The 10765-nt window shown below is 31.5% G+C and overlaps 2 protein-coding genes across 3 annotated transcripts in view; one reads left to right on the top strand and one right to left on the bottom strand.

The window, feature by feature from the left end:
• LOC109332642 (ARM REPEAT PROTEIN INTERACTING WITH ABF2-like) overlaps positions 1406 to 10765 on the top strand; it is a 15557-nt gene continuing 6197 nt past the window's right edge. The window contains exons 1-8 of one of the 2 annotated variants that reach the window (XM_019567655.1): positions 1421 to 1453; positions 1493 to 1674; positions 1761 to 1924; positions 2209 to 2381; positions 2466 to 2586; positions 2675 to 2749; positions 2847 to 2941; positions 3096 to 3171. In XM_019567655.1, coding sequence (XP_019423200.1) covers positions 1440 to 1453; positions 1493 to 1674; positions 1761 to 1924; positions 2209 to 2381; positions 2466 to 2586; positions 2675 to 2749; positions 2847 to 2941; positions 3096 to 3171 — 900 coding nt within the window. In that variant the 5' untranslated portion in view covers positions 1421 to 1439. Of the gene's footprint in view, positions 1675 to 1760; positions 1925 to 2208; positions 2382 to 2465; positions 2587 to 2674; positions 2750 to 2846; positions 2942 to 3095; positions 3172 to 10765 lie in introns of both variants that reach the window. The other variant, XM_019567654.1, reaches the window with a different exon arrangement.
• Positions 3674 to 5186, bottom strand: LOC109332646 (ent-kaurenoic acid oxidase 2-like). The gene is made up of 4 exons (XM_019567659.1): positions 4940 to 5186; positions 4287 to 4764; positions 3908 to 4121; positions 3674 to 3763 (listed from the first exon to the last, which is right to left on the bottom strand). Exons 1-3 carry the CDS (start codon positions 5173 to 5175, stop codon positions 4050 to 4052), a joined length of 786 nt encoding a protein of 261 aa, XP_019423204.1. The 5' UTR covers positions 5176 to 5186; the 3' UTR covers positions 3674 to 3763; positions 3908 to 4049.

A 10765-nucleotide genomic window follows, 5' to 3' on the forward strand; every position in this document is an offset into this window, starting at 1 on the left:
ACTTTTCTTTTTAAACTAAATCTCTCTATGGATCGATAAGTAAAAGTCTTTTTTGTAATATTATAAGCTAATTATTTGTTCAAACAAGAGTTTAACTATTAAGTTTGTAACATGTAATATTATGCCTCATATTTACTAATCAACTCACATCTAGCGCCTCTAAGTAAATTATAATTATGTATTTACCTTGAAACATTTGGTGATCATAAATCAGATCTCTATGCATTTGATTCAAGCATGCATATATCTCACGTCAACACTTTAAAGGCAAATACCAATTCTGAGATGTACTTTGTCAGAGTCAATAATATTTAATCTACAGTCAAATAGTAAATTTATTAGGAGATTAAAAATGAAGATATATTCTCAAACAAAGTAATATCGATATCAATATTATATAAAGTTATCAATTCAAATCTATCCAAAGGGGTGTTAGCTCCTATGTTTTGAAATATGTTTCCTCATATGAATCAGTACATATATAGCAGGAGATGTATTTGGTTGGAGGAGATGAGATGAGATGGAGAATCAACTGTATAGTAGGTGGTTAATGGTTATGAGGCGGCTGTGAATTGCTCATATCTTTTTGGTTACCAGGATCTCATAATCACATCATATAATAGAAACTAATATAAGAGCTCATATCACTCAAACTTATAACCATATATAACATTATGCAAATTACAAGTTCTGTGACGATCAACTCAGTATAGGAGAGGGATAGAGAATATGAGAAACTAATATCAATAAATATTGTATAAGTAAGAAAGGATGAATGTGTGAATAAATTTCCTTAAGGGAGATATCATATATTTACAATGGAGAGGTGAGAGAATATTTCTTTGTAAATGTTGTTGGCTTGGGGTGCCTAGCCGACGAAATGACTTGTTGGGCCTGCTCCAGACAGACAAAAGTTACTTTTTTCGTGTCAAACGCCTTTGGTAGGTCCATAATCTGTATGTAGTTGACTTATGCATACATTAGTCTATGTCATTGCGCCATAGGCCCATTTTGTTTGTTGTTGAAAGCCACATTAGGGTATAGGTAGCATGTTATTATCTTGTTGTTTTTACTCGATCAACAATTGGACTGTTTAGTTGCCCAATCAAGACCAGAAAATGTTCGAATTATACTTATTTTGCCCGATCTTGAGTTGATGGTTGTCGATCATGTTCGATCATATATTGAAAACCACTTAGTTTTTTTTAATAACCAACTTAAATATTTGACATAAAAGAATTAGGTGATAATAATTTAAAAGTAAATAGTATAGGTAATTACGAAAATAGGGTTGTGAAATGGTAAGGAACTGAAATCCCGGGTTGAATTGGGATGACCACACAAGACAGGGTTGGATCTATTCTATCTATAATTCTAAATCCGATTCCGAGAGAGAGAGAGAGAGAGGGAGAGAGAGAGAGAGAGAGAGAGAGAGAGAGATGGTTATGGATATGGATATTGTTGAGAAGGGTGCCTCAGAGGAGTGCCTCCCTGAGAGGAAAGGTCAGAAGAGGAAGCATGAATTCTCAGATGATGACTCATCTCACTTCTCCACCTTATTCTCCGACGTCGCTCAACAGGTTTCCATCCTCTCCGACTCCTTCTCTTCCAACGATTCTCATCGCGCCGCCGCTAAGCGTGCCACTCACGTCCTCGCTGATCTCGCCAAAAATGGTTTACTTTTCCCTCTTTTTTCTATATCTATATCTGCCTCTCTCTCTATTTCATTCAATTTCATTTCTTTGTTTTTTTCTGTTTAGAGGAAGTAGTTAATGTCATTGTTGAAGGAGGAGCTATTCCGGCTTTGGTTATGCATCTTCAAGCACCTCCATTAGATCCAAATGATTCTTTTCACAACCCATTGCCGTTTGAGCATGAGGTTGAGAAAGGGAGTGCTTTTGCACTTGGTCTTCTTGCTGTCAAGGTAACTTCTCTTTCCTCTCTTATACTCACTATTCTCAACTCTGTGTATTGTTCACATTATAAAGGTTATTACACTTATTTTTAATATATTGACGGGAGATGTATTTTTACCCTAAATTCCCTTAGTCAGTGTTGATTATATGTCTTATTTATTCCCCTTTTAAGTTTGTACTATCGGATTATTTTGGCAAAATGATGTGACTGTTTTCTGAATGGTAGAGGGAAGATTTGAAGACAGTGTTTGGAGATCTAACCTATTTTTTTGGTTTAAAATGCCTTGTACAGCCAGAACATCAACAGTTCATTGTTGACAATGGTGCCTTAAAACATCTCGTTAATCTTTTGAAGAGGCACAATAGTGGCCTAACATCTCGTGCCGTTAATAGTCTTATCCGTAGGGCTGCAGATGCCATCACTAATCTTGCTCACGAAAACAGCAGCATCAAAACCCGTGTTAGGTTTGCTAATTCAAAGACTACCAAACAATTATAATTTATCTTGGAATGAGACTGTTATTATGATTACTTGGATTTAATATGTAGGATGGAAGGTGGGATCCCACCACTTGTTGACTTGCTGCAAGTGGCTGATACAAAGGTGCAAAGGGCAGCTGCTGGTGCATTGCGAACCCTGGCTTTTAAAAATGATGAAAATAAAAATGAGGTAAGTGATCTTTGCTGACAGTTGGGAATTTGAATTGACTTTAATATGATACGAGTATGTCACTAAACTAAACATCACGGCTTACCAGATTGTTGAATGCAATGCTCTTCCAACTCTGATTCTAATGCTTCGTTCGGAAGATGCTGCTGTTCACTATGAAGCGGTATTTCTGGTTTATAAGTGCTAAATTTGCAGTAGTATTCGTTTGGCCTTTGCAGTTCTCTTTCTGCACACGTGCCATGACTTTTATTGTTTTACAGGTTGGTGTTATTGGAAATCTGGTTCACTCTTCTCCTAATATAAAGAAAGAAGTTCTTCTTGCTGGAGCCTTGCAACCTGTTATTGGGTTACTTAGGTATACTCTCCGTTCTGACACCACAATGCCTTCTCCCTCTGTGACACCTATCTTCAATTTGTAGCTTTTTTTCCATGGCAATATGCTTCCATAAAATATATCCATTATAAGGATTCTTTCTATTGACCTATCATAATATTGTTTTATGTAACAGCTCCTGCTGCTCTGAAAGCCAGAGGGAAGCAGCTTTGTTACTTGGACAGTTTGCTGCAACTGATTCAGACTGCAAGGTAAGCATACACTTTACTGTTTTGACTATACCTTTATGACTTGTACCGATGTGGATGCACTGAAAGGGAGGAGACCCTAAGACTACAAGTCACCTGAATTTTAGTTTGGACCAATCATTTTATAATTCCTATTTCCAAATTTGCCCCCCCCGTCATTATCATAGTGAACATTCCTAAACCAAGTCAAAGCTGTCCAACCTTTTGGAATGAGGTAACCTACACAATCAAATAAATTAACATTTAGTGATATCATAAAACATCATATTTTATGCTTCATCTTTGCCATATCACAATATATATAGTAGATCAAGGACTAACCATTAATATTGACATCACATTTTGCCTCCCTAAAGACAAAAGGTGCAAACGTAATCAAACGAAGTGTTTCATCAACCACCTAGTAAACAAATCAGAATATATATATATACATATAATCACATCATTGAAAGATATTAGCTTATAGTAACATGGAATTAACAATAGTCCCATAGTCTATATATACCTTAGAAAGAAAGTCCATTTTTCTAACTTCCTCTAGTACCAATCCTTTCTGTGTTGAAGGCCTTTTCTTTAATATTTCTTCTTGTTCTTCCTGTTCCATGAATAATAAACAATATTTGGAAATACAATTAAAATTTCAAGGCTAAGATGAAGTTATAAAAGCACATGCTTATTCCATTAGCAATTGTAAACTTTGATAAAACTATTGATTATTAAGTAACCTAATCTTCAATACCTTAGCCTTTTGGAGATATTCAGGATGTTTTTGAAGGTAATAGGTTGCCCACATGGTAATATGTCCTGAAGATTCATGACCTGCATTCAAGTACATCAACATGATATCTATGATATCATCATCACCCAATGTTTTTCCATTTTCATCTACAGCATCCATCAAAGCATCCATCATATCTTTGTGTTTTTTGCCAGTCACTGGTGTTCTTCCTTTCCTTTCAATTCTTCTTTGATCCACAACAGTTTGAAATATAGCCACTAGATTTTTCCTAGCCTATAATAATAAGCTTAAATCATAAGGTATTATGCATTGGAAAAACAAACAAACACTATTATAATGATGAAAAGTATAATATGATGATAACATAAAAAATATATACCTTGAGTGCTTTATGGAAAGCAAAACCAGGAATGTTAATTCTCATGGCTCTAATTCCATGATTAAGTGATGTGTATTCTTTTTCCAAACCCTCCCTTACATTTGCACTAGTTGCACCAAAGAAAATATGCATTATGACTTTGAAAGTAAGCTTCCTCATTTCAGTTAAGAACTCAATTTCACCCATGTTGGTCCATTTCTCCAATGAACTTTTCACATTTTCTTCAATATATGTTATGTAAATAGACAATGCTTCATAACCATTGACTGAAGCAGATGTTAAACGCCTAAGACGTCTATGATCTTCATAAGAGATTGAAACAAATGATTTCTCTCCCATTAGTTCTACGGTAGAAACAGGCCAACCAGGTGTGAATTTATCATCATCTGTCAAAACTTTCTTGCATCCTTCAGGTGTTGTCACAATTACACTTGGTTTTCCAAACATCAAAGCCTTGTATATTCCCGTCTTTCCATACCTGCATTTACAACACCTTATAAGAACTAATTTGACCATAAAAAGATTAATTTGATCCAGATTTAAAAAAAAATTATGATCATTTTAGGTTTTTAATTTTTGAGATACCAAAATAATAAAATCAAAAAACATGAGGAACTGAAATGAGTATTTATTGAAAATAACAATCATATAACCTGGCTATATAGGAGTCCACAAAGGAATCAGGGTTGGTGGATTTGAAAGCCCTTAGAAAGGACCACATGTTACCAATTAAGGGCCATCCCAAGTCACCAGGGGGTAGAGAATACTGCTTTGCACCCAATTTGGACTCATACAACCACCAATTTACATTATTGAGAAGATATCTTACAAGCATAAAAGAAGCTGCAATGCTCACTAACACACTCAATGGACCCATCTCTATTGCCATCACTTCAACACAATCACTCTAACAATATATATCACTTCTCCTTTACTTGGACATGTTATTCACTCTCTTTGTATTTATAGCCAAAATTATGTTCTGGTGAGTTCCACCAATCTATTTCCACGTTTTTTTCAAATAAAAAAGAAAGAAATTGTAAAAGGAATAAAGGGGATAGAAAAAGGAAAGTTAATATATTAACATATGAGGCCAAAATGATTTATGAATTGTTGAGTACGTGGAGGATCAGAATACATGTAATTGTTTATGCATTAATTAATAGCCATTTTTATTTTTATTTTTTTCATTAATTTACACATAATTCTTTGCCCAAAATGCTTGTCGTATATTATATTATCATAGTTGGAAAATTGAGAGATGAATTACATGAGAAACTAAAAAATATGGTGACAATTTTATATGAAGTGTAAATCGGCAGTCAAACCTTTGTTTATTTGTAAATATTGATAATCATACCATACAAAATCACTACATTTAAGTATTTAGGGTCAATCATATAAAACGATGAGAACCAACAAGTGTTGGTTCAAGTGATACATGATTGATTCTCCTTAAGCAATGTCTCGGGTTCGAGTATTGTGGATGGAAAAAAATCCGCTAGGAGAGTTAGCCCCCACATACTTGTGGATGTTCTCGGCTCGGATAGGATTGTCTCTAGTGCGAGGATATCTATGGGAAACAAAAAAAAACGATGAGGCAATTGATGGAAATATATAAACCATAAGATTCAAACAGAATTGATGAAATAATGCAACATATCATGTGTCATATGTAATAGAAAAATGTCAGTCAAACTGAAGCGATTCTACTACATATCTATAAGACTGTAGTGATATATGAGACTTAATGTTGGTCAAGTTCAATGTATCAAAGAAGAGTAGGTTGAGTTGGATAAGTATGCACACTAGAGATAAAATTAGGAATGAAGATATTAAAGAGAAAGTTGAGGCAACACATATGGTATAATCACATCTCAAGTGATTCATACATGTGTATAGTAGATCAATTGGAGGTTAGTTCAATCTTTAAATAAAGGGGACTCAAAAAAATTATAGGTGAAATAATTAGGAAAAAGTTAGATATTAATATTTTGTTAATAAATATTATTTATGACAAATCATTATATTTTCGTTCAATCCATGTATGAGACTAAGGTTTAGTTGTTGTTCTATATACATATGGAACTTTTTAAGATAAACTAAAATAAAAAGGAAAAATAATGTATGTAATGGCAGTGTATGAGTTTTATATAATGTCACTACATCATCTATCATTCATGTTTAATTATCATTAACTTTTTAAAAAAGTAATAACAATAATTGTTAAATAATATTCCGACAGTGTATAAATCTTTACACTAACAATATAGAGACAATACAATTAATACTACGCTAGAGTCGCAGTTCAACAACACATATTTTAGATGTATAACAATACTTTCATACGCTTTCTGTTTGACGACAGTAGCATTTTGTCACGATTAATAGCGCTTCTGCTACACTGTTGTATTGAATATATACAACAATGCATCACACAAACAACACTGTCATATATTTCATATATAAAATAACGCATCATACGCAAAACGTTGTCATAGATTTCATACATAAACAACGTATAATATAACAAACATTATATCAAACACGTAACAAGCATGTCATATTCCACCACATTTACCATTTGATAATATAAACATCATTCTGAAAACTCAATTCTAAATCATTGCATGAACTGATCTCCTTTAGTTCAAATTTATTATCCTAGAAGATTATATGCACTAATGAAAGGGATGAATATGATGAAAATGTAAATGACAAATCTATGAATTTCATTTTTTCCTTAACTGAAGAAATAAGAAGATAAAAAGACATATTTAGATTCAATATAATAAGAGTCAAATTAAAGTTTACATAGAAAATATGAAAAAATAATTGTCAAATGCAAGTAATACATATAGAGATTGCAAGTTTGATAAAACACCAACAACTACACCTAGCTTCAACCTTCACATTTCCTATATTATAAAATAAGCAATTTAGATGTAAATTCAAGCAACAAGAGTGAATAAAAGAAAAATAAATAAGGTAAAATAAAATAATGATTCACCGTGTACTCGAAAATAAAAATAAAACGCTAATAACTTACTTGAAGAGAGAAATTAAGAGGAGAAGAAAAGTAAGAGAAACAAAATAGTGAATAATAAGTATATTATTGTGTGTGAGGTTTTATTTTTAATTTACATCACGTCAAAACATTAATTAAAATTTGAGTTGTAGTTTTCTGTATATAAAAAAATAGTAAAGTTCTATCGATAAGAAAATGAATTTGTAGTTATAAGGGATATATGTCAAGTTCAGAAAAGGCGTAGCTTTGTTATGATTAGGATAAATTAGGTTAATTTACTTTTTAAAATAATATAATATTTTTCATTAAAAAAATACGTTGAAATATTGAATGGTTAAATTACATGCTTTCAAAAGGTTGGGTTACGAATTTTGGTATCTACCACCCGACTAATTAAACTTATAACTTGTATTATGATTAGGAAAAAAATTACATTTAATTTTTTGAATATTATAATTTATTTCATAAAAAAATACTGAATGATTAAATTAAATGCTCTGAAAAGGTTGTGTTATGAATTTTGGTATCTACCACAAGACTAATAAAAGAATTATCTAAACCTGATTAAACAAGACTTTTTTTGTATACAACATAGATGAAATTGTAATTTTTTTTCCTGAATAGTTATTTATTAAAAATAAAGTCGTGTTCAGGGCGTATAGCTATCCCTTTCAACAAGTGTTGCTCCCAGAAATTAAATCATTTACATTTTAATTGTCCTAGAAATCTATTAGAAACTTATACAACTAGACCAATGTCATGTTGGTGAAGGATTTTATTATTATTTATTAATGTACAAGAGTTTGATTCCTCAAATAAATATTTGTTGATAGGCGTAATTACCTTTCTCAAGAGGAATTACCATCTTCTTCATAATATTGTGCATATATTTTTTGGTTATATACATAAGTATTTTTGTATAGCTGTTAAAATATGTTAATTTTTTTTTGCAAGCATGTTCAGCTTATATAACATCAATATGACACATTTAACTGTTTAAAATAAAAAGTATTATATATATATATATTTATTTATTTATTTAAGATGAGGTTTGTTGCCTAATTCTATTTAAATATATATTGTGTCATGTATCTTTAAAATGAACCAATAAATCTGCTTTTATATAGATATATCTAACACTAACGATTATGGTATTCTTTATATTTAATTTTCACATGTAATAATTAGCTATATAAAATAATACAATGTAAATATATAATATAATAAGTATGTTTGTTAAGTTTAATATGTCTTTTCAATTATCTAAAATTTAGTTTAGTAAGCTAAATATGTATTTTATACTACCTTAACTTATCCTATGTATTAAAAAAATATGTTTGACATGTTATAGGCGAAGTGATATGTCTATTTTAGGCTATCTAATTTATTTCTATCCCGACTAGCAATTTAAGGAATTATGAGAGAATTATATTTGGTAAGAATAAAATTTGATGGCTAAGATTTCTTTAATTTTTTTTTTTTGGTTTCCCACAGGTATCCTCGCACTGGAGGCAATCTTGTCTGAGCCGGACACATCCACAGGTAAGTGGGGCTAACTCTCCCAACATGCATTTTTCCATCCACAAGACTCGAACCCAGGTTCTTGCTTAAAAGGATCAAACATGTACCACTTGAACCAACGCCCGTTGGTTAAGATTTCTTTAATTGTGAAAATGAATGAATTAATTATTTTTGGTAATATGTATGTATTTATTTTCATTAAAGTGTTTTAGACATGAACTTAATGATTTCTTTTCGATAAAAAGTCTCAACAATTAAAGAAGAGAGAAAGAAGTTTGTGCTTATAATATATGAGTTTTATATATTATCATTGCATCATTCGTTATTTATATATAATTATCATTCATTCACTCTTCAAAAAAGTATTTCAAATAAGTTATAAATAATGTAGTGATTATGTATAATTTTTTACTAAAAATACATAAATATTTCATTCATTAAAGAATATATATGGTAGTAGTAGGTAGGCATCTAGTTAAGAAATTTTTACAATAAGAAAATTAAAGATATTTTTGCATTTTAAAAAGAGTTAAGAATGAAAATAGTTATTTAGAGAGTTGTTTTTTCTTTTAATTATTTAGAAATATTAAGATAATAGTTTAGAAAATGCCAGGATAATTAGTCTAATTAGTAACAAATTCACCGTGACCCATAAGGTACTCAGTTCAAAACTCATTATCCACTCATGATTTCGCTGATGAGTAACTTATATATATCTGAACAATAAAACTCAACTCACCTAAATTTTAAATATAAAACTAGTAAGTTACCCGAGCATTTGCACGAGACAATAATTTTTTGGCACATGGTTAAGAACAAATATGTTATCAGTGTATTCGTATGTATAATAACACATATATTATTCGTGTATTCGTTTGTTTAATAACACATATTATCCGTGCATTCTAATGGTTAATAACACACATGTTACTCGTGCATTCTAATAGTTAAGAACACACATGTTATTCGTGCATTCATTTATATGGTTAAGAAAAAAACATGTTACTTGTGCATTCATATGGTTAAGAGCACACATGTTACTTGTGCATTCGTGATGTGTTTAAAAACATACATGTTAAATGTACATTCTAATGGTTAAGAAACACACATGTAACCTGTGTATTCACATGGTTAAGAACATTTATCTTACATGTGCATTCATATAGTTAAACAATCACATATTACTCGAGCATTCTCATGGGACATTGATTTTGACGAATATTTAGAAGCACATAAGTATGAATGTTATTAAATGTATATTAGTAATATTGTGTAATAATTTGATGAAATATATAGAAACATAAAAATTGTGAATTAATTTCATTGGATATGTTTTCTAATGTAACGTCACAATGTCTTCATAACTTTTGTCGCATAGTAAGACATGATAATATATTAATCATCCATAAATTGACAAATTATGCAACATACACTACAAAACAAAAGACATTTGGGGACATACTGTTTGCCACACTTACTAACATCATGGCAAATTCAAAAAAATAAGGCCCAAAATTAATATTGTGTAGCTCATGGTAAATAATATTAATGTTCATCTTTCACTATCACACTTTAACATTCATCACTTTCACGTTCATCACTCTATTCTCTTGTCCACATCCTATCCTTATCCTAGTCCTCATCCTGTCCTCAGTCTATCCTCATCCTCATTCTCGTCCTCATTCTCATCCTCATCCTCATTCTCATCCTCATCCTCATTCTTATCCTCATCCTCTTCCTATACTCATCCTCGTCCTCCTCCTATCCTCGTCCTCCTCCTATCCTCGTCCTCCTCCTATCCTCATCCTCGTCCTCATCCTCATACTCATCCTCATCCTCATCCTCCTCCTCATCCTCGTCAACATCCTCCTCCTCATCCTCATCCTCATCCTCATCCTCATCCTCATCCTCATCCTTATCCTCATCCTCA

This window comes from Lupinus angustifolius, chromosome LG18 (genome assembly GCF_001865875.1).
Source record: "Lupinus angustifolius cultivar Tanjil chromosome LG18, LupAngTanjil_v1.0, whole genome shotgun sequence".
Classification (NCBI taxonomy): domain Eukaryota; kingdom Viridiplantae; phylum Streptophyta; class Magnoliopsida; order Fabales; family Fabaceae; genus Lupinus; species Lupinus angustifolius.

What these genes read in the sequence shown, in the direction of transcription:
- LOC109332646 (XM_019567659.1), bottom strand. Translation starts at nt 5,175, where the DNA reads ATGGCAATAGAGATGGGTCCATTGAGTGTGTTAGTGAGCATTGCAGCT. An exon ending in GTGGACTCCTATATAGCCAG is followed by an intron (nt 4,765 to 4,939) that starts GTTATATGATTG and finishes TTGTAAATGCAG; the next exon opens with GTATGGAAAGACGGGAATAT. An exon ending in CTTTCCATAAAGCACTCAAG is followed by an intron (nt 4,122 to 4,286) that starts GTATATATTTTT and finishes AAGAATTGAAAG; the next exon opens with GAAAGGAAGAACACCAGTGA.